Source organism: Thamnophis elegans, chromosome Z (genome assembly GCF_009769535.1).
Source record: "Thamnophis elegans isolate rThaEle1 chromosome Z, rThaEle1.pri, whole genome shotgun sequence".
Classification (NCBI taxonomy): Eukaryota; Metazoa; Chordata; class Lepidosauria; order Squamata; family Colubridae; genus Thamnophis; species Thamnophis elegans.
In genome coordinates, this window is record NC_045558.1 from 110284587 (window position 1) to 110309041 (window position 24455).

The 24455-nt window shown below is 41.0% G+C and overlaps 1 protein-coding gene and 1 pseudogene across 1 annotated transcript; one reads left to right on the forward strand and one right to left on the reverse strand.

The window, feature by feature from the left end:
- Positions 1-621: 621 nt before the first annotated feature.
- On the reverse strand, positions 622-1578 carry LOC116521381 (olfactory receptor 6F1-like). Its single transcript, XM_032236059.1, has one exon. The coding sequence runs from the start codon at positions 1576-1578 to the stop codon at positions 622-624; it is 957 nt and encodes a 318-aa protein (XP_032091950.1).
- An 11232-nt stretch (positions 1579-12810) lies between these two features.
- LOC116521382 lies at positions 12811-19297 on the forward strand (annotated as a pseudogene).
- Positions 19298-24455: the final 5158 nt, after the last annotated feature.

Sequence of the window (24455 nt, forward strand, 5' to 3'; positions counted from 1 at the left end):
CTGAGTGCACATATTTCTCTTTGAAGATTCATACCATGTCCTTGAAATGCCAATCATATCTACTGGAATATCAGAGAGTTCTGTTTTGTCTCAGTACTTTCATAAGATAATCTGAGGGGAGGACATGACAGACCAGCATTTGCAGTTTTGTTCATGTTAAAGTAATAGTGGAGACACTAGTAGAGATGGTGGGTACACCTGGACAGGACCATCAGTGGGACAAATGTTGTTCAATTGTTTAAAACAATGGTAGCAAAAATCCTTGTAACATCATGTGGGTGCTAAATGAATTACACCTCAGATAAACAGCATTTAGAGTGTTGGGTAGGTTTTGTCCTGAATCATTTCTTTAATATATGTGAACAGTTAGGAAATAAACAAAGGAATCTGATACTCAAAAGAAAAGAATAATCCATTTTTTTCTATTTTCACATGGTTTTCATGGGACTAAAACATATTTAATGTCAGACATTGAGAGGGGAAAAATGTTAACATTTACCCTTCCAGAAATGAAATAGAAGCAATGTTGATTGATTCTGGTAATTCTGCCAACTGCAGGAGTTCAAATTAAAAATTTATGGTATGACATTTCTGCTTTAATTATTTTTGAGTCTTTGAGAATCAACCTACATTTTGCCTATCTCTGTCAAATGAATTCCTAAAAATATCTCTGACTTCTCTATTTCTTAATGTATAGATGAAAGGATTCAGCAATGGGACCACTATTAGATTGAAGATGCTTACTACCTTGGTTTTTTCTAAAGAGGTCTGTTTAGAAGGTTTGACAAAGAGGAATATGGTGGAGCCATACCAAATGATCACGACAGCAAGGTGGGAAGAACATGTGGAAAAAGCTTTCTGTCGACCTTTGGTGGAAGGGATGCGTAGGATTGTGGAAATAATGTACATATAGGAAAGAAGGGTCATCATACAGGAGCCTACAATGACAAAAATAGCTATGCAAAAAGCTGTTATCTCAATAAACCGAGTATCTGTACAGGAGAGTATGATCCAGGAATCAAGGTTACAATAGAAATTATTTATCACATTGGGCCCACAGAAGGATAGTGTTGTAACCAGATAGGCAGGTATACAGATAACAAGGAAACCCCCAAGCCAACATCCACAGGCCAACTTACAAGACAGGTTGATAGTCATGATTGTGCTATAATGCAAAGGATAACATATAGCCAAATATCTGTCATAAGCCATTGTAGCTATCAGAAAATGTTCAGTACATCCAAAAGAAAAAATGAAATACATCTGTAGAACACAGCCAGAGAAAGAGATACTTCTGTTACTCCCCAGAAAAATTGCAAGGATCTTGGGGATAGAGGCTGTTGTGTACCATATTTCCAGAAAGGAAAGGTTGCAAAGGAAGAAATACATAGGTGTATGGAGGTGTCGATATGTTATTATGAGAAGCATGATGGAGAGATTTCCTAAGATGGTGAGGATGTACATGGTAAAAAAGAGGATGAAGATGAAGAACTGAAAACGTGGTGAGCCTGGGAAACCAAGAAGAATGAATTCTGTCACTCTTGTGCTATTTAGCTGTCCTTGGTTGAACAATTCCATGTGTCTTCTTTAGCCTGTAAAGAAAAACATGCCAAATTAATGCACATATTTCAATGGAGTCTGTTCCTGCCTATGTTGCACTGTAGCATTCCCAATATTAGTTCTTTTACAATATTGCAATTTGTTCCTCCTGAAATTTTCAGTCTTTTAATATTTACATTAGTGATTTTAATACCTTTAGATGACAAAATAATTTTTAACAGTGAAACCACGTTGGTGTTAAATAGTGTTAAGGTAAGTTAGAATCAAAGTCATGTGAATATTAGTACCACTTTATAAAATCTTAGTAAATCAACACCTGGAATACTGCATCCAGTTTTGGTCACCACCTTACAAAATATGTTGAGACTTTGGAAAAACTGGTGAGAAGAGCAGCTTTGTAGTTTCATTTTAAATTTTCAGTCTTTTAATATGTCATGATCTACATTTATGACTTTTATACCTTTATGAATAGATGACAAAATAATTCTTAGCAGTAAAACCAGTAAAACTGGTGTTAAGTAGTGTTAAGTTAAAGCATAGAATTAAAATCATGTGTATATTAGTATCACTTTGTAAAATCTTAGTAAGACAATGCATGGAATACTGCATTACCTTATAAAAATATGTTGAGACTTTGGAAAAACTGCAGAGAAGAGAAACGAAGACAAGAAACAATGGATGGAAACTAATCAAGGATGGAAGCAATCTGGAATTAAGGAGAAACCTCTTAACTATGAGAACAATTAATCAATGGAAGAGGTAGCTTTCAAAAGTTGTGGGTGCTTTGTCACTGGAGGTCTTTAAAAGAGAATGGGAGTCACTTGTCGGAAATGGATTAGGGTCTCCTAGGCAGGGGGTTGGACTAGAAGATCAAGTTTCAGTTTTCAGCTCTACTATGATTGATTGATTGATTGATTGATTGATGTAATTTCTTTTTAAAATGATAAGTATTTTCTTTTGAAAAAAAAAATAAAAATATGGTTTTTAGATGTTATGTTTATTTTTTAATCAGAAAACCCAAACCTTAACTGTAAAGGGAATGACATAACTTTCCTGCAAATGAGGCAACGGCAGATATGACTTTCATCACGGATCATGGCTTTTTCTTAGCATCAAGGTTTCTTTGTAAGAAGAATTTTGTTTATTTATTTATTTTTGGTAGCAATGATTTGAGGAAAGAGTGAAAGGCAGTTAATATATTACCAGAGTTTATTCAGGCCAATAAGATAAATTTGATCATTATTTTTTTACACTCCTGATCAATTCTGGTTTTAGATTTGAAGAAAATTAGGCAGGGATAACTAAGCTCCAATTCCTTAGTGGCATATTTCTGAATGCATGCTATACAGAACAATTATGTTTTGTAAATTTCATTCTACATTTTATGACTTCCTTTCTAACTGTTTTACATGTTTCATTGTTCTACAGTTTATATTGTGACTTAATTTAGTCTGTTTCAAAATAATAAAAATGGCTATGAATTGCTTTATTAATGTGAAATGGATATTCATTAGGAAATACTACTGCCTTAATCAAAAGGAAGATCAATTATATAAAGTACTCATTTTCTTTGGATAAATTTCTGAGGATGAAAACTATACAATATTTTAAAAAAGAAAGAGGAGGAGAGATAAATTAACATCAGAATGGTATCAGTAAAGATTTAATTATATTTTTCACACTATCTGAACTGATGCAAAAATAATACACAGTAAATTTCTAGTTATCCATTTATTCATTCTATAATTCATATATGTAGACTCTTAGCTTTCTGCTTCCTTTGTTGTATTTAGAAAAAAAATACTTATTACTTCCACTTACCCAATTTAATGATAAGTAGGACATGCTGAAATACAAAGTATGAAATAAAGTATATTTATATAATCATAACCAAAACTTCCCTTGGGGTTTTATCTGTATAGCAATTAGACCTCATGTGAAAACACTTTCCCAGCTATGAGGATTTCCCCCCCTTTTCTCAAAAGGGAAATAAGCTACAGTGGTGATGAGTACTATTGGGAGACCTGAAAGAACGGATTGGGGTAGATCATCATGGAGAAAATTTATATATGTAATTATTAGGTGCCAAAAATAATTTGATGACACATGATTAATCAATTTATTCAAGACAGAGAGAAGGAAGGGAGGAAGGAAGGAAAGGAAGGAAGGAAAGAAAATATGTCAAAAATGATTATTTATTTGCAGTGATTAGCTAATGAAGTTCAAAGATGTAATAAAAATAGTGTTCTAAAAGAATCCTTAAACATCATTGAATTATCATTATTTAGGAGCAAGGCAGGTAAGATAAGGCAGTTACATAAAGTAAGGAAAGATTTTGGCAAAGTAAGGACTTTGGATAATTTGGCTTGACCCACTGGATGCTATATATCCTCTTCCAGATAGAAGATTAATATAGAGCTATATGAAATCATCCAAATCAAGAGGAGGCAGCTGGGATAAGGAGATAATAACCAGAAGTTAAAATAGTCCATTTATTACATGTTCTTTTTCTGTTCTTTGTAGATTCACAGCCACTTTTTGACCATTTCATATATGGCACATCATTCAAGCAGTGTTTGGGGGTCATGTAAAACATATCTATGGTTATGGTAGAGATGTAATTGAATTTGTCATTGCAATTATTGATTTAGGCTTGCTGAAAGGATAACTCAAAGAATTATTTTAAATGTATAGAGGCAAAGAGTCTAGAGATTCATTCCATTATTATGCTGTGTTGTTTCATGTCACAAGAAGCATGTTGAACAATTAACAATTCAATTTAACAGCTACAGCTCATCCATTGTGATCAGATTAGTTTAAAGGCTATTCTAGAACAGGGGTGTCAATCTCGCATCGTCATGGCATCGTCACGGCATCCTGACTTTTTTCCCCTTCACTAAACCAGGTGGGTACAGGACCAGCACTTGATGCATCTGGCCCGTGGGCAACATATTTAATACCCTTGTTCTAAAAGATGGTTTCAACCAAATAAACTCCTTATTCTGAAGGATGCTATATATCCTCCTCCTTCTTTACAATTCATTGTCAGCACAGATTCCGCTATAGTAAGTGCTTCAAGCCCTCCTTTACTTCTCTGTTTCTCAGGGAGTAGATAAAATGGTTCAACATAAATTTTAATAAATAAATAAATAAACAAACAAACAAACATATTTTGATCATCAGTTTGTAACTTTTGCTAAAACATGCACTATTTTAATACAGTTTGGCTCTATACACCTACCTGTTAACATAACCCACTGAAAGTAGAGGTTGTTTTTTTTTTTTTTTGATAGGCATGTGTAGGATTTTGCTGTTGATCTAATTTCATTAGGTATAGTGGAGCACTTGAATAAAATTCTTCCAAAACAACAACTTCTTTTCAAAAGAAATGTCCTGACAAGCAGAAACATGTGACTTTGGCCAAAAAACAAAACAAAACAAAAAAACAACCAAGCAGTATTTTTTCCCCTCTTTCTTTCTGTACATTGACTTTGCTTAATGGTAAATATCTCAACCCATTTTCTTCCTATTATACTCCTGAATTTATGGCAAAATTAGAAATGGGAAGACCAAAGTTTTCTTTAAAGATATGGCTAAAAGTTGTAAGCTTTGTCCTCTTGCCCTTTCTTTCCATTTCCAATTCTGCCTATCTAAAACCCATGAAAAGTTGTATATTTTAAAAATAATTCCTAACTTGAGCACTCCACAGAAATCCATTGGTCCTGGAAGTACGAAGCCGAACAAACAAGCCTGAAGATGACGAATGAGACATCGTCAAAACGTCGCCAAGACACTTTCAATTTTACGCGGGAGAAAACCCGAATAACCAAAACCTACGTACCAACATCCGCAAAACCTCAGAAAACTCACAAACACACACACACACACACACATGTCTGTGTGTGTGTGTGTGTGTGTGTGTGTGTGTACACATATATACATATATTCCAAATATTGGAAAATATTTCCTGCAAATTGAAAACATATTCTAAATTTCAGTAAATTAACAAGAGTATCATTCCTTTATTTTTTCTACATCCAATGATTAAATTTATCCATTATATCTTTATTTCATGTTTTTCTAACTCAGAGAAGGAAATTTTTTGTTGAAATTTTTGCAACATAATGCAAATGTGTGCTATAAATATATGGATGGTTTGGGTTTTTTTAACCTTGATTTATGTACTATCTTTACCCTTTTTGATATACTACCTTCTTGTCAAATCTTCCATCAGAATTCTGAATTAGCTGTTTCTTTACTGGCAACAGTCTGAAATAAAAGTGCAGCATGAAAATACCTATCTTGAAATTGTGTACATGATGAAGAGTTTAGAAAAGAATAATTTACAAAAAGCAATCCCATAGACAGTGAGTTTTGAAAGAACTGAGTAAACTGGGAGAAAAAAACACACTGACTTTTCAAAAGGCTTTGAATAAAATAATAAAAACAATTAAACAACCATGAAAAATTCCTAACCATTTTTTAGCTAAAATTCAGTTTAAATTAAAATCCAAGATCAATCTCTATCACTGTTACAACTATTGCTGATACATCTACAAATACATCTTTTAATGCACATTATATTTACAATTGTTCTTTTTCATTTCTGAAGCCCTTTATATAACATAAACAAATTTATATTTGCAGTCATACAATTTCCTTAAGTTTTATTATTTTTAGCTATCAATTTCTATTTAATATTTTTAGCTATCAATTCCTATTTAAATGTATCAGAATTTAATCAGAAAATAACTTGGAAAAATTGAACTTAATCCTTTGTAAATTTATTTTAGCATCCAAGCCTCTTTAAAAATATTTATTCCATTGCCAAGTTTCAAGGGACAGGGAAAAACTTTTTAGTTACTCAGTAGTAACTATTGCGGTAAAGATTTATGACATTTATGATTAAAATTAAATTAAATTAAAAATAATTTGTGATATCATCACACTTATCTTACTATTATTCTGATAGGGTGAGTGAAGATCTTAGGCCACCATAACAATACTTTGTTTGCTCTTTTAAAGGAGAAATATCTATATAAAAGTATAAGATAAAAGTAGGATCTGTACATATGCATGTATCTCCTACCTACATGTAATAGACATTTTTCAATGATATTGTTTAAAAAATCCACAACCCTCTAAAATAATATGCTTTCCTAAACTATTAGGTTAGTTGCTTTGTTTCAAATGCCATGCATTCCAAACTTTATATACATTTGTTATGAATCTTACATTTGATTTTAGGCCCCAGGATACATGTGCATAATTTCAGTAAATGCAGCAGTTGTTAATTCATAAATTAGTAAACCTCATGGAGAGTACTTTGTTTTAGTGAGGTTTTGTCTATGAAACTATAACTTATTTCCACAGGGGAAACTCATAATTTAGAAAATATAACAAAAGAAAATGAAAATAATTTACAAAATCAAAACGAAAAACAAGCAAAGGAAAGTGGAAAAGGGAAATCCACAATCACTCTTTCTCCAAAGCCAGGGGAACAATCAGATCTTCAACTATTTCCTGAACAGTAGAATCATGGTAGCCAAATGAACCTTTTGATTCCAGAGGCCAGGAATTTCAACAGTGTGGGTATGCTTCTTGGATCTCATAGGATGACATTCTCTAATTATCTGGCCTTGGCGTGCTGTAACTCTGCTGTACTGGACTAGATAGACAAACACAATGGGAGGTAAGCAATCTCACATAGTCAGATCATCTTGAACAGTTCCCATGAATAATTATCATTGGTTTCTTTCACACAAAACCCATTTAATTGGCAGAGTCTTAAGCATCTTCCCATTTAATATCCACTAACTGTAGGTCATCTTTTAACATTTGAAACCAAATTTTACATGGCCTTCTCCACCTTTGCTTTATCTTTGGTGGCTCCCATCATACAGCTTTTTCGGGTATAATGTTTTGGCAAGAGAACAATATGTCCAGCTAGATTAAGGTGACCAGACGTCCCGCTTTTGGCAGGACACCCTCGCTTTTTAATGCATTTTCCCGCGTCCCGCCCGCTTTTTTAAAAAGCACGCTTTTTTTGGCGCTCGCAGCTCCTGCCCATCAGCTGCTAGCTTGCTGGGCTGGCTCATCGTTCTGTTCTCTATCCTACCTACCTACAAATTTAAGCCAGCCCAGCCTGCCGTGCACTGATTGGATTGGCCTGAACTCCAGCCAATCAGTGAGCTGGCTGGGATGGAAAATGCGGCGTGCTTAAAGTTTTCCATCCCAGCCAGCTCACTGATTGGCTGGAGTCCGCTTAGCATGCCGCATGAGTCCCCCGCCCATCCGTTGCTGCTCGCATGGGAGGGGTAGCGTAGCGAGTGAGCGGGGAGCGAGCTCGCCTTTCCAGCTCCACTTCCGGACAAGCTGTGGGAAAACCTCTGCGAAAAGTGCCACCTGGGGCCGCCGCTTCTTCTCCGAACTCAGAGTAAGTGACGGGTGGGGTGAGTGAGCGGGGGTGTGTGTGGCGGGATCTCCGCCAGCTGCACTGCAGCTGACTCACCCCGGGCCGGGCGGGCTGGGAGGCTCTGGGCGTCTGGGTGGGAAGAGCGCAGAGAAAGGCAGAGCGGCGCTCGACGTGACTCTGCTATTTCTGCTGGAGGAGTCCCTAGATAGGGAAGGCGGGTGGCGAGGCAGAGCAAGGGAGCGCAAACGGCGGATCCCGGGCTCATATGCAGAGGGAGCTCTCCAGGCACAGGAGCGCTGGAAAAGTGCTCCGCTCATGCACCCACCGGGACGGAGCACGCTCGCTCGCTCGCTCCAGCCCTGCCTGCCGGCACGACTTTGAAGTGTTGGCTTGCCGCTTGCCTTCCACGTCGGCCTGCGCGGAAGGCAATCCAGCCCTTTCAAAGTCATGCCGGCAGTTTAGAACTTGCCCGTCATTCAGCGAAACATATTTCACTGAATGGCGGCCAAGGGGCACGCTAAGTGCCGGCATAAGTTTGAAGGGCTGGCTTGCCGCTTGCCTTCCACGTCGGCCCGCGCGGAAGGCAATCCAGCCCTTTCAAAGTCATGCCGGCAGTTTAGAACTTGCCCGTCATTCAGTGAAACATATTTCGCTGAATGGCGGCCAAGGGGCACGCTAAAGTGCCGGCATAAGTTTGAAGGGCTGGCTTGCCGCTTGCCTTCCACGTCGGCCCGCGCGGAAGGCAATCCAGCCCTTTCAAAGTCATGCCGGCAGTTTAGAACTTGCCCGTCATTCAGCGAAACATATTTCGCTGAATGGCGGCCAAGGGACACGCTAAAGTGCCGGCATAAGTTTGAAGGGCTGGCTTGCCACTTGCCTTCCATGTCGGCCCGCGCAGAAGGCAATCCAGCCCTTTCAAAGTCATGCCGGCAGTTTAGAACTTGCCCGTCATTCAGCGAAACATATTTCGCTGAATGGCGGCCAAGGGGCACGCTAAAGTGCCGGCATAAGTTTGAAGGGCTGGCTTGCCGCTTGCCTTCCACGTCGGCCCGCGCGGAAGGCAATCCAGCCCTTTCAAAGTCATGCCGGCCGTTTAGAACTTGCCCGTCATTCAGCGAAACATATTTTGCTGAATGGCGGCCAAGGGACACGCTAAAGTGCCGGCATAAGTTTGAAGGGCTGGCTTGTCGCTTGCCTTCCACGTCGGCCTGCGCGGAAGGCAATCCAGCCCTTTCAAAGTCATGCCGGCAGTTTAGAACTTGCCCGTCATTCAGCGAAACATGACTTTGAAGTGCTGGCTTGCTTGCCGCGTTTCCCCGGAGCGCTCGGGCTCCTTCTCTGGGCAGAGTTGGAGCCTATCCTCCACCTCCTCCCAACGGAGGGGCGCCCTAAAAAAAAAAAAAGAAAGGAGCCAAGCCATTCCAAAGATGTGAAGGGAAGCAACCAGATCGCAGCGAGGAGAAGGAGGAGAAAGTAAATACAAGTATAATAAATACAAGTATTTATTATACTTGTATTTATTATACTGTGGATTTGGTCTGCATCAACCTGCCGCCTCCCCTCACCAGGCAAATCGCGGTGAAAACTCTGGGTGAGTCTCCGCAGAGAGCTTGGCGGGCAGCTGGCTGGACTTCTAAGAGGTGGGGGGGAGGAGCGGCAGCTCCTTGAAATGGAAAAAGGCTTGCTTCCCCCTCCCCAATGAGACGCCTTCCACGATAATAGGAGAGGAGAGCTAAGAGAACAGGGCGGGGGTTGGGAGAAGGCATGGGACCGGGCTCAGATTTGCCATTTGAGAGAGAGAGAGAGAGGGGGGGAGGGAGGAAGGGGGAGAACACGAGTGTGTGTATCCCTCCTTCCTTCAGCCCAACACTCTAGCCCGGCTTGGCTCCCGCTTCGTCTCTCCTGCCTCTTCGCTTCTCTGTTCGATTGTTGAAAGTGGGAGCCAAACCGGGTCATTCCTTCCAAGAGGCAAGTTTCCGTTCTCTTAGCTACGTTCTGCCTTGTGATTGCTGTCTCCAGGCTCTCCTCTCCTATTATCGTGGAAGGTGTCTCATTTGGGGGAGGGGGGGCAGGCCTTTCTCCATTCAACAGATCCAATATACAGAGTTTTATTTTTTGGCCCTAAAAATATTGTCACTGAGGATGACAGAAATTTCTTCATCATTGCTATTGGCCTCAAGTAGCAAATAATTAAACATGGTTTTTAGTGTACTTAGTTAGCTATCTGCTTTTTAACATTACATGGTATCAGTTTCAAGAATGCATGCAATCCTGAAAATTTGTAACAAACTTGTTGAAGGGCCTATGAAATATTTTCTAGTTTAGTGTAGAATAAGTATTCTTAATAAAAGAAAAAGTCATTTTTATTTAATCAATTGCATTCCTGTTTATAATGGCATTAATTAACTAAACTGGAAATAAATCTATGTTTTGCTAGAGTTTTAAAATTAAAAAACCTTACATTTTGTTGCTATTATTTTAATCAGAGTTTTGCCAAGTGAAATTATATAATGGTTCCTCATGTCTCTGTAATTTTCTAAATCTCATCCAGAAGTACCACAGAATCTGGCATTTTCAGCAGAATGATGCTGATGCTAATAAAACATCCTGATTTTTGGTGAAAGGATGGAAAGAGGAAGGAAGGAGGAAGAGAGATCTAAAGAGCAGAAAGACAGAAGGCAGATAGGCAAGAGGAAGGAAGGAAGGAGAAAGAATGGAAAGGAAGGAAGGCTAGAAGGAAGAAAGAGGGAGGGAGGGAGGGAGGGAAGGAAGGTGAAAGGAGGAAGGAAGGAAGGGTACTTCCACTTGTAGGCCTGGGACTGAATGCAGGAGGAGTCTCTCCATAGGATCAGCTGCTCCTCTGATCATGGTCTATGAAAATGTTACTGCCTGCCTGATGCAAATTTAGACAGATGGTGCTTTGGGCTGCCCCTCAAATCCCCCCTTTACTCCTCCCCCTGTAGAATTCAGCCCCCTGAGTTTTGCCTTTGAGGGGCATGTGTGGTTATGGCGGATGGCAGAGTCAGCTGGAGGTTGAGAGGGGATTGGGGACTTTTGTCCGCCTGTGGAGTTCTCCCCATGGACAGGATGGAATGTTGGCATGAAAGGGATCCGGCACAATCTCACCTGTTCCAAGTAAAGTTGCCTTTTGCAATTGGCTACCGGTAATCCTCGACTTACGACCAGGATTGATCCCCCAATTTCTGTTGCTAAGGGAGACGTTTGTTAAATGATTTTTGCCTCATTTTGCGACCTTTTATTGCCACGTTAAGTGAATCATGGTGGTTGTTAAGTCAGGAACATGGCTGTTTAGTGACCAAAATTACAATGGCATTGAAAAAAGTGACTGATGACCATTTTTCACACTTAGCGACCATTTTCACACTTAGCGATCGTTGTGGCATCCTCATGGTTACGCGATCAAAATGTTGATGTTTGGCAACAGATTCGTATTTCTGATGATAGTTTGAAATGGTGACAGTATAAATTATTGCTGGTGTAATACTTAACAATGGTTTTTAAGGATTTCTTTTATTTATAGAATACCTTTTTTATTATTTTGGGGGGATTTTTACTTTTAAATTGTTTATAAAATGTATTTACTACAAGAAATGTTCCTTTTTGCAAATGTGATCTTTGCAAATCTTTGTGATGCAATAGGTTCAGACCAGGTTTATGTGTCTCAAAGTGGCTGCTATTCTATGGGCAGGCCAGGTTAGTGCAAGGCAGCTTTGCCAGATTTGGTGTGTTTCACCCTCATTGAATTTTATATCGTATAAAGAATGGAAGGAGGAAGGAAGAGAAAAAAGGAGGAAGGGAGTGAGTGAGGAAAGAAGAGGATGGAAGGAGGGAGGAAGGAAGGAAGAGAGGGAAAGAGCAGAAGACAGATAAGGTGAAGGTAGATAAGCAAGAGGAATGAAGGAAGAAGTGAGGAGTCTCGAGGAGGGGGAAAACATTTAGTGACCAAAGTTACAATGGCATTGAAAAAAGTGACTGATGACCATTTTTCACACTTAGCGACCATTTTCACACTTAGCGACCGTTGTGGCATCCTCATGGTTACGCGATCAAAATGTTGATGTTTGGCAACAGATTCGTATTTCTGATGATAGTTTGAAATGGTGACAGTATAAATTATTGCTGGTGTAATACTTAACAATGGTTTTTAAGGATTTCTTTTATTTATAGAATACCTTTTTTATTATTTTGGGGGGATTTTTACTTTTAAATTGTTTATAAAATGTATTTACTACAAGAAATGTTCCTTTTTGCAAATGTGATCTTTTTAATCAAGCCCCCCCCCCCCGGTAAAAGTGTCCCTCTTTTCCAATCTGAAAATCTGGTCACCTTAAGCTAGATACATTTGCTGTTCTAACAGAATTGACAGAAATTCCCTAGATAAAAATATTATAATTTCCCCCATTCCCAAGTAATGTAACAATCAGTAGTCTTGAAAGGCACAATAGTACTATAGGTTTAGAGTGGATTTAATTTTTAAAAAATGCCTTGTATCAGAATTGAATGTGTCTTTCATGTGGCTTGGTTGGGAGTAGGGTATGTGTCCTTATAACTATTTCCTTCATTGTGAAGCAAATTTCAGGAGCAAATTATTGTACCACCAAAACTGTATAATAATTGTTGAACTGATCTTATGAGTAATTTGTTTTTGAATTAAATGCATTTTTACAACTTAAAATGCTAGATGCATTCAATGTTCCATCCTAATAGTTGCAACTTAATGGATCCACCACAAAACTTCCTCATTGGTGACATAGTTGTGTCAAGTGACACTCAAATGTATGATGCAGTAATCTAATTGTATGGTTACTAGGACATGAATGACCATGTATACTTTCAAGGGGCCCAGGTACACAAAGGTACCAATCCCAAAGGACTCTGGGCGGCTTACAAAAAAAAGAAGAAAAAAAAGAAAGAGAAAAAGAAGAAAAAAGACAGTTTAAAATCACAAAAACCACATGCATTCATTCTAATCGGGGCTGGACCTCAAACAATGATATCTGGAATCCATGTCATCTTTTTAAAAACTGTCAATGTTTATTACTTATTGGAATGACAAAACTAAAGACATAGTCTAGCTTGTTTCTAAATGTAAGTTTTGGAATGAGAGTGTAATATTTTACATAGTATAATTAATGCTCTAAAATTTATTGAAAAAATTGATATTGAAATATATTGCTATTATATTTAGTCATAATATAAATAATAATAGTAGTAATAATATTCTTTGGTAAGTGAGTATTATAAAAGACAGGAGTGCTCAAAAATATACTTGAAAGTATCTTCTAAATATATTTATTTATTTACATCATTGTTACATTATATGCTTCTAAATGTCTCAGAATAGTATAAGATTTACTTTACAAGCTATGCTTATGATTGCATCATAAAGATATGCATTGACTGGTAGCCAGAAGGAAAAGCTGAACTAAAGTTGATAGTTTAGGAAATTCTCTCTTAGTTCTATATCCATTATCTGGAAGTGTTATTTATATTTATTAAATTGATCCCTGAATTAAGGCTTATAGGTTGTTTGTTATTTAATATGCTTCATAAGATTAAAGAATTAAAAGCAAACCAGATGATGCTCATCAAATTTACACTGAAAATCCAATCTTGCTTAAAATATTTTTCCACCCTCCCAAACCAAGAACACAGTACAAAAAATGTCTTTCATTGTAACTCTCCAACAGAAATAGGAAAAAGAACTTTGTCCTGTCCTGAAATTTGCACTTCAGCATCATAAGCTAAAGTGTGCATTGTTAATTAACAAATGAGGGAACTCTTTATTTATTGTAGCTTCACAGATTCGCACTCCATGTACTTTCTATTTTGGAAATCTTCTATGTCTCAGTAACAATGCCCAATTTATTCTCCATCCTTTGGTGAGGGCAAAACACAATTACTTTCCAAGACTGCCTTGCTTAGATGTACTTTTTTCTCTCCTTGGCATCTTCTAAATGTTTTCTCTTGGCAGCAATGGATTATGATAGAAATTTGGCAATTTGCTATCCCCTTCATTATACTTCCCTAATAAATCACAGAACCTGTGTTTTTCTGACCATGGCTTCCTGGCTTAGTGGCTTCCTAGCTACTATTCCATCTGTAATGATGATCTCCAAATTGCAGTTCTGCCATGAAAATACCATTGGACACTTCTTCTGTGACATCTCACCTTTATTGAAGTTGTCTTTTGCAGACACTTCAACCATCGAGATTCTGGATTTTGTGGCAGCACTAGTAGGCCTTATAACATCTGTTGTGGTGACTGGGACATCTTACATTTGTATTATTTTGTACAGTTGCAAAACTTCCTTCCAGAAAAGATAAGAACAAAGCTTTTTCCTCATGTGTCTTTCACCTAACAGTTGTTTCTATGTTCTATGCCACCCCCCTATTCATGTATTCCCGGCATAAGGCCATTGGAACATTTGACTTGAACAAACCAGTGTTCATCCTCTTCTCAGTGGTAGCTCCATTCCTCAACCCAGTTATTTACTGCCTCAGGAACAGGAAAGTAAGGAAGACCTTGAGCATTGCTATATATCCGGTGGTCACCTTCTCAAGATGTTTTCTAACAAAAAAAAAAGCCTTTGTCAAACTGATAAAGCCATTGTCAAACTGTTATGTGCCATCATTTAATATCTTTTGCAACATGTATTCCTTTTACTGCCATCAAAATTGACTTATCAATTTGTATAATCAATCATCAAACTATCTATCTATCTATCTATCTATCTATCTATCTATCTATCTATCTATCTATCTATCTATCTATCTATCTATCTATCATCTATCTATCTAAATGGCTGGATGTGTGTGTTTGTGTGTTTGTGTGTGCATGCGCACGCATGTCCGTGTGTGTATATTCCAGCATCACTCTGGATCGCCTCAAGCAATTTCAACTAAACTTGGTTCAGAGATGACTTATTCTCTGAAAAAAAATACTGTGGAGGTAAGACACCCCTAACATACAGCCTATTGTGCCATACTGCCATACTGGCTTCTACTGTAGAGCTCTGTAGAGTTGTCATGGTCATGGCTTCATAATACTACAGAAGGAGGCTCCTTCTGATAAGGGGGAAAATCCAACATTAGAAATTAAATTTGGTCTGGACATTTTCCTGGCTAGTTCCAAATATTTTACAATCTGAACAGTTTGTTTTTCTTCAATAGAGGCATGCCAATTTTCAACTGAAAAGGTGATTTGAATGTTTTCCTTGTTATAGTATGTAAGAATAATTTTGGGAAACAGGAAGAAAATCTGAAGATTAGAAAATAGACTTTCTCCTGCCCCTCCCGCCGGTCATTCCTATCTACCATCATATTTTTAAGTATTTCATACACTTTGCATTGCCTAGGCTCAGGCACATGAAATAAATTTTCTACAAAGTGCTCCTGTGTTACTGGACTATTCACTACTAACTTGGGGCTGAAGATTTTACTGAATTCTAACACTTGGAATACATATGTAGACTATATATTCTCATTAGGCCAGTTAGGTGTCACAGCTTCTCACTTTATGCTAATGATGAAAGAAAGTTAGATAAATAATCTATTTATACATACTCCTTTGTTTGACTTGACTATTGTCAATAACATATTTTGTATTAATAACATATTTGATATTTATAACACTATCCCATATTGCTCTGATAACATTTTTAATAAAGATCTAAAAAACTTCAAGACTTAGAAGAATGCAATTGTAATTTTTATGCCATAGTCTAATTGCTAATCTTAAAGCAAAGCCACATTGTTGCAAGAAAGAATTCATTAACTGAATTACGCAAACCTCTTTCAAAAAATAATTAGAGCAAAAGGATATCATTGTTTATTGAGAAATATTAAATAGATCTATGATAAATCCTATCTTAAATTGCAGATCTACTTTGACAATTAAAGGCATTTTAGTGGAAAAAGATGTACCACTGTTACATTACTGTTGGATTCTTTGTTCAAGAGAAATCCTCTACTACAAAGTGTTGGGTCCATTAACAAGCATCTCAAATGCTTAATGCAGATAGTAGACTTAATGAAGATTTGCTTGGGAACTCATCTTCTCCAAATTGGAGAAAAAGGCTTTTGAGGATTCATGAAAAAGGAACCCATTTGGAGAAAGGCATGAGGTGGCCTCAGTCAGAATAGGTAATAAAAATCTGGTGTAGCTTTTCCAATCATAATGGCAGCCTGACCACGCCCCTGAACCAGTTCCAGGTCACTGCTCCCTTGCCCCATCCCACCTCACCCAGTCTCTGCTCTGCAGTTTTCTTGTCTGAAGTGCTATGCCCCTGATCTGTCTTCTAGGTAAGCCTGCGTGTTGCAGCTTAGCTAACTGTCCCTGCCCCCTTCCACATGGCCCTGCCATGCTTCCCTGCCTTCCTCATGGTTTTCTCAGTGCCTGCGTGGCCAGCTTGCAAAGGCAGGAAAGGGGAAGGCTGAGTGGAAGTCAGGGAGACCAGACTGCAGAGAAGGGAGCAATCAGCCTCTACCTTTCCCATGGCCTATGCTTCTCTGCCTTCCATGTGGCCTTATCAGTGGTCCTCCATGTCTGAGGTCGGTGTCCAGCCTGGCTTGGCCAGTGGGTGGGTGGGTAGCCCTTGGTGGAAATTCAGACACTGTGCTGGGGCTGAGAGGGGTGATGGTGGCAGCGGTGAGGGCAAGCAGACATCCTGGGGCTACTGCACTTGCACCTGCTTTGTTGCCCATGCATGCCCATCATGTTTCTACAGAGACAGAGCCCCCCACTGCAGGACAATCCAAAGAGGGGAGGAGGATGCTGCAGAAAAGACTACCTTCTACCAGGACCGTGTGTCTCTTGTGCCGGCTCCATAGGGCTTCAGTCTCCAAAGCAACCCAGTAGCTTCCCACAAAATCACCTCCTCAGCTGTGTCGCTGCTTACCACCAGTGAAGAAGCAGAGCTAGAGATGGAAATTGCTAGCGGGTGGGTGGGGGCAGCCCCTCACATGTGGAGTGCCACAGCTGAGTCTCCTTCCTTCCCAGAGCACCAGACTCCACAGGCTGAGTTCATGGAGTAGTGCCAGTAGTCAAACAGGCCGATGTGGAAAGGAAGCAGGCAGGTGGCCGAGTGGGAAGCCAGTGGGCTGTTTCAGAGCCTGAAGCCACATGGAGCCAGCACGAGAGGCATATGGGCCCAGGTGGAACGCAGCCTTTTCTGCAGCATCCTCATCCCCTCTTTGGATTTCCTTGCAGTGGGGGGGGAGACTCTGCCTTTGTAGAAACAGGATGGGCATGCATGGGCAACAGAGCGGGTGCACACATGCAGCAGCCCCGGATGTCCGCTTGCCCTGCTGGAGCACTTTGTTCCTTTCTCCTGCTGTCGAAACAAAAAATATCCTGCCACTCCATAACTGCACTGCACTGGGGAGTTCTCCTGCATGGATGCACCTGTCAGCAACATCAGCAGCAGCATCAGGAGAGCACACCCTGCCTTCAGGGGCCTGTTCCCTCAGACGAATCAACCGCAGTGGCACCTACTGATGGTGGGATATTCTTTCTTTCGGTGGCGGGAGAAGGAAGAAAGTGCTGCAAGAGGGCAGGCAATGCACATGTGCAGCAGTCCCAGGACATCCCCTGACACCTCTCTCAAAGAGAATGAAGTGGGCATAGCACTTCTTCCAACAGCCGAGGAAGGAAGAGGAGCCAAGGCCTCAGCTGTTGGAAGAAGTGTCCACACCTGCTTCGTTCTCTTTGAGAGGTGTCTTGCAAAATGGGGAATTACCATTATCATGTGAATGCAAAGGCAATAAAAGTAAAATATCTAAACCAAATGAGGTTTTCCAGAGGAGGGAGGCATTTTATCACTATTAACCAGGTGAAAAAAAATGTAACCAACATATTAAATTGTGACTGTAGCATTTGGATCCTTTCTGTACATTTTTGTAAATCATTACAGGATTTATGTGATTAGTATGATTGATTATCATGGTAGCATATCTAACATAATTGAAATATGGCATGCTGGGCCAGATAATCTAGGTCAAATATGGCAGCTCAGATCAATAAACATAACTGATATTCATATTTCAGAAAGCAGAGGACCTGATAAGATTGATTATCTAACTAATTACTTAGACAGGGATTCTAGCTAAGATATCAAATCACTAGTGTAAATGAATCCAACAGGCTCTATTCCTAAGTACCAAAATTGCAAAAGCAGACCAATTGGTTTGATCACAGAGAAACACAAAAAGGAAGACCTTTTTAATAAAGAATGTTGATAAAATGACTGTCATTTTTAAAAATGGCATACAAGAGCTGTCAGCTTATGCTCTCCATATTTATTTGCTGTAAATGTAGAAGAGATATTGTTAGTAATCCTATTTATCTTTTATCAGAACAACTTTTTTAAAAAAATGTATTAATCAACTTAAAAGTTATTTTGTCATTCAGTTAATGTTTCATTTAGTGAGTATAAAAGTGTGTTTATGTATAGACACTTTTTCTTATTTCAATATAAATGGAAATGGCTGCTGCTCCCCATTTCCTAGTCACACCATAACAAATTGTAATGATTTACTACATATTGATTTTACAGTAGATGTTATGTCCTCAGAGATACGACCGGCGGCTACCAAAGGACCAGGAAGAAACCCTGATTGGTGCAGACGCAGCTGCCAGCCGGCAGGAGAATTGTTGCATTCCTATTGGTTCCCCGCCTGACAGCTACAAGTATAAATAGCTGTCAGGCGGGCTGTGTTGCTGTTCCATTTTAATATTCTAGTGTTGTGAGTTAATAAATAGTTGAACCAGCTGTCTCTTCAGTTATTCAATCGCCATGAATTTAAAATTGATGACGAAGGCTTGTGAAATGGACCCGACTCAAGTACCGGCTATGGCTACAGCCATGATTTTTGCCATTTTTTGCCCTGAGGTGGAATCCTGGGACACATTCCTTGAATGTGTTGAATGTTTTCTCCAGGCTCATGACCTCACAGAGCTCTCCCATGACAGGAAGTGGGGAGTTTTCCTAAATTATTGTGGCTCAAAGATATTCACCATGGCTCGGGCGCTATCCTCGTCTACACCTGTCCACACCATGCCATGGGATCTGCTTCTCGCAAAGCTGAAAACCCATTACGAGCCTACACCTTCCCGGTTCGCCCACCGACAATTTTTACGCAGGTGTATGCAGGCTGAGGGGGAGTCCATCAGCCACTACATCGCCTCCCTCAGAGCCACTGCCATCCATTGCAAGTTCACTGACTTGGAGGAGGCGCTCCTTGAACAATTCATTTATGGTCTCAAGGACATTAACCTACACCGACGAATTCTCTCCTAGTCAGAACTGACTTTGAAAATTGTCATGGACGAAGCTCGCACCTCCAAGATGGCCGATCACCCATGACCTCTGCAGATTTCCTCTGACACATGTTTCACCGTTCCCTGCCTCATCTGTTCACTGCCAACAAGACTCTGATGACTTCAAATGTGAGGTGGACCTGGCCATAGAGCACCTTAAATTGCTCTCCCACAAAAATGGGAGAAGCTGCCTCAGCTGCGGAGGAAGGCATTTACGTTCCACCTGCAGGTTCCATTCCACTGTTTGCCGCAAGTGGCCTTCTGCTGTTCTGGCCCCACTGACCCTCGGGGACCTGCCTCTTTCCGATGCCCGCTGCACCCTCCTCTGCCAGGCATCAAAATTGCTTTACCATTGGGGAATCTGAAGACGCCTGCCTCGAATAGGTCATTGACTCTGCCTCAACTACTATGGAAGATCGTGGTAAGCTGCACCTCTGCATCTCTTTTGAAAGCCAACCCTGTTCCATGGAACTGGACATGGGCTCTGCAAGGTCAATCATGTGCTGGGACACCTTGCTCACCCTTCTTCTGCATCTCCACTGGCACCAGCTGGCACCCTCTACCTGCTGTTTGAGGGACTATCAGGGAAACCCCATTCCAATTATAGGATGTGGATCTTTCCTAATTCAGTACAGCCATTTCAAGGGGCTCCTGCCTCTCATAATTGTACGGAACCCTCTAGCCTCTTTAATAGGGCTGGATTAGTTCAGAGCCCTACGCCTGTCCATATCAGGCATTCATACAACCCAATTGTCAAATGAATTTGAATCCTTGGTTACAGAATTTGCTGATGTATTTGACCCGGCATTAGGGTGCTACAACGGCACTCCTCTTTCTCTAAATCAGTGTTTTTCAACCACTGTGCCACGGCACACTAGTGTGCCGTGACATAGTGTAAGGTGTGCCGTGGGAAAATTACTTTATATATAGTCAATATAGGCACAGAGTTAAATTTTTTTAACATTTTCTAATGGTGGTGTGCCTCGTGATTTTTTTCATGAAAAAAGTGTGCCTTTGCACAAAAAAGGTTGAAAAACACTGCTCTAAATCTTGATCCTAAGGTGGCCCCCATTCTCCTTAAAGCCAGGAGGCTGCCACTCGCATTGTGGGTAAAGGTCAATGCTGAGCTTGATAAGCTGCTAGCCCAAGGAATTTTGGAACCAATTGACCATTCCTGATGGGAGATGCCGATTGTAGTTCCGCTTAAGTCCGACGGATCCATTAGGATCTGTGTGGACTATAAATCAACAGTGAATAGGGTGTTGCAGGAATACCCTGTGCCTTTCATGCAACACGTGTTGCACTTGTTGGGCCATGGCAAAATATTCGCAAATTAGATCTAGCCCAAGTGTACCAGCAACTTCTTGTTGATGATGCCACTGTGGCAGCATAGACTATCATCACACACCACAGCGCTTTTAAATGCCGGCACTTGCAATTTGGTATTAGTGTGGCCTTTTTCAAGGATTAATGGAGCATTTGCTCCACGGCATTCCTGGGGTCACTCCTTATTTTGATGATGTCCTGATCGCTGCAGCTGACCAGTCAGGACTTGTCAAAATGCTTCAGGCCATCCTGATGTGTTTCCGGGTGTCCGGCCTTCATTTAAAACATGCAAAGTGTCAGCTAGGGGTTCCTGCGGTAGAATTTCTAGGATATTTAATTGATCAACATGACATTCACCCCACCCCAGCTAAAATAGACACCATCACCTTGGCACCAACGCCCACTAATAAGACAGAACTACAGGCCTTTTGGGGCCTCTTAAATTTTTATGCATCTTTTATTCCCTATAAAGCATCCATTGCGGAGCCTCTTCATAGACTGTTGGACAGCTCTGCACCATGGACCTGGACAAGCCATGAGGCGCATGTGCTCGCGGCTATCAAAAAATTATTGACTTCTGCCCCCATCTTAACTCAATACAATGAACACCTGCCCCTAGTCCTGGCCTGCGATGCCTCTCCCTTCATAGTAGGGGCCGTCTTGAGCCACTCGCTTCCCGATGGCTCAGAAACCCCTATAGTGTTTTACTCCCATGCCTTATCCAAGCCTGAGCGTAATGGCCCTGGCTGCCATAGCGGAAGTAAAATGGTCCCATCATTATTTATACAGCCGCCATTCAAACTTCTGACCAATCATAAACCCCTTCTGGGAATCCTAACGGGGGATCAACCCATCCTCCCCCAATCATTTCCCATCGCATGTCCGATGGGCTGAGTTCCTGGCTGCGTACTCATACACCTTAGTCTATCAGCCTGGAAAGCACTTTGGACATGCGGATGCTTTAAGCTGTTGTCCCCTGCCCCTCTTGGTCTCTGATCCCGCGCCATCCAATTCTATATGTCTCATTGATGATAGCACCTTCCCGTGTCAGCAAATGACATTGCGCAGTTCTCTCTGAAGGACCGTATCCTATCCAAAGTCTTAGACGTTGTGTGCAGGGGTTGGACATCGGACCCCAGGGATGCCCAATTTCTGCCATACTTCTGACGCCACGACAAATTGTCTGTCCTGCAAGGTTGCCTCCTCTGGGGCTCCCGTGTAGTTGTTCCCTCTGCCCTCTGCCATTCTATCAACCTGCCTCCATGAGGGTCACCCGGGCATGGTGCGCATGAAAAGCCTTGGTCGCAGCTATGTCTGGTGGACCTCAATGGATGGTGACATTGTTAGCTGGGTGCAACACTGCTCCCGATGCCGGAGCGTGCAGCCGACACTTCCCACCATTCCACACAAGGAGTGGGAAGTCCCTATGGTACTGTGGAGCTGCCTCCAAATGGATTTCTTGGGCCCTATTGTGGGTCAAACCTTGTTTATTATCGTTGATGCTTTGTCAAAATGGTCGAGCTTTTCCCATTGCGAACCACCACCTCTGGGGCCACCATTCAAGGTTTGGAGAACCTATTCACCATGCATGCCTTCCAGACATCCTAGTCTCGGATAACCGGCTATGGTTTACTTCTGAGTTTTCCAAACCTATTTGGCTAGCCTCAGAATATGCCAGGCTCAGGTCACGCTGTTCCACCCCATGGGGAATGGATTAGCCGAATGTGCTGTCCGTTTGGCTAAGGAAGCCCTCTACCATATGGGTCCTCTTCCCTGGCATACCAAAATTCAAACCTATTTGCGGACTCAGCATTCCACGCCATGCCTGGTGTCTGGCAAAAGCCCTGCAGAAATATTAATGGGCCATAGACTGCACACAACGCTGGATCGCCTCCACCCTTCGTATGCCCCTTCTGATTTCCGTTTTCAAGGGAACCTCAGATCCTTTCTAGTGGGGGAGGGAGTATTCATGCAGAACTTTGCAGGCGACCCCAAATGGCTGCCAGGGCACATTACAGAGATAATGGGGCCCTGTTCTTAAAGGGTCCAACTTGATTATGGGAGACATTGGTGCCGCCATATAAACCAGTGCCGCCATATAAATCAACCCCACTGGTGTGAGACCGGGAGGGTTCCTATCCAGCCAGCCACACCTATCCCCATTGCTTCTTCAGACGCCATCTGCTGTTCAGAAGTTCCACACCCTGCAGAAACTAACAGAGCGTCACCCATTGCGATCTCAACGGCTGGCTTACCTTTAAGAGCTGGCACCACATTCGGGGAAGGGCCTCTTGTTCGATTCTCCTTGCCTATTTGACCGCACGACGAGTCTGGCACTCCTCCTCCAGCGAGGGACACTCCCATTGAAAGGCGATCTCAGTGCATGTGCAGACGGCCGGAATACCTTCGGGACTACGCATGCACTATCTGGGGGGGAAGGAGTGTTATGTCCTCAGAGATGCAAACGGCGGCTGCCGGAGGACCAAGCCCTGATTGGTGCAGACACAGCTGCCGGCCGGCGGGAGAATTGCTGCATTCCCATTGGTTTCCCGCCTGACAGCTACAAGTATAAATAGCTGTCAGGCAGGCTGTATTGCTGTTCCATTTTAATATTCTACTGTTGTGAGTTAATAAATAGTTGAACCAGCCATCTCTTCAGTTATTCAATCGCCGTGAACTTAAAAGTAGATAACATTGAAACGGCACTACGTAACCTAAAGCCTCTCTATCTATTGGCTTTGATGAATTATGTGCCTACTTCTTGAAGAAGCTTGCTACTGCCCTAGCCGAACCTTTATGCACAATCTATGAGGTATCTTTCAGAACCAGCTCCCTACCTGACTTATTGTCTTTAGCAATGGTCATACCTGTTTTTAAAAAGGGAGACTGTAATAAGTAATTAAAAATCAATCTCACTGTATTGAACTACTTGTAAAGTCATGGAATCAATTATAAACCAACCAATCACCCTCCACTTAGAAACAAACAATCTTCTTTCTAACAAGCAGTTTGGTTTCAGAAAAAAATGTGTCCTGTAATGTGCAACTCCTACACTGCAGAAATACACATCTTGACCAAGGTAAAGCAATAGACACAATTTACATAGATTTCTGCAAAGCCTTTGATTCAGTGGTGCATGACGAACTAGTTGAAACTAAATTCTTACAGCATCCCCAAATCCCTGCAGAAGTGGATAGCTACGTTCCTGCAAAACCAGCAACAAACAATCTTGTAGATGACCCTCACTCTGTCAAGGACCTAGAAGTACTCATCTCAAATGATCTAAGCCCCAGAGCTCACTGTAACAGCATTGCAAAAAGTTATTAAGAGTTGTTAATCTAATTTTGCAAAGCTTCTTCTCTGGTAACATTGTATTGCTAACTAAGGCATACAAAACTTTTTCCAGACCCAATTCTTGAATACAGCTGGCCCACCTAAAATCCACACTGAGTATTGGACATTAACATGATTGAGCGGGTTCAGAGGTATTTCTTGAGAAGAGTACTCCACTCCTCTACTCATAATAGAATTCCCTATGCCCCCAGGCTGGAAATTTTTGCCTTGGACAATCTGGAACTGTGCTGCCTGTAGTCTGATCTAAGCATAGTACACAAAATTATCTGCTACAATGCCTTGTCTGTCAACAACTTCTTCAGCTTCAACTACAATAATACATGGGGAAACAATCAATACCAACTCAAGGTAAACTGCTTCAAGTTCAAAATATGACTTCAGTAACAGAGTGGTCAGTACCTGGAATGCTCTACCCGGTTCCATTGTTACAGCCTCAAACTCTACAGCTTCTTTCTCAA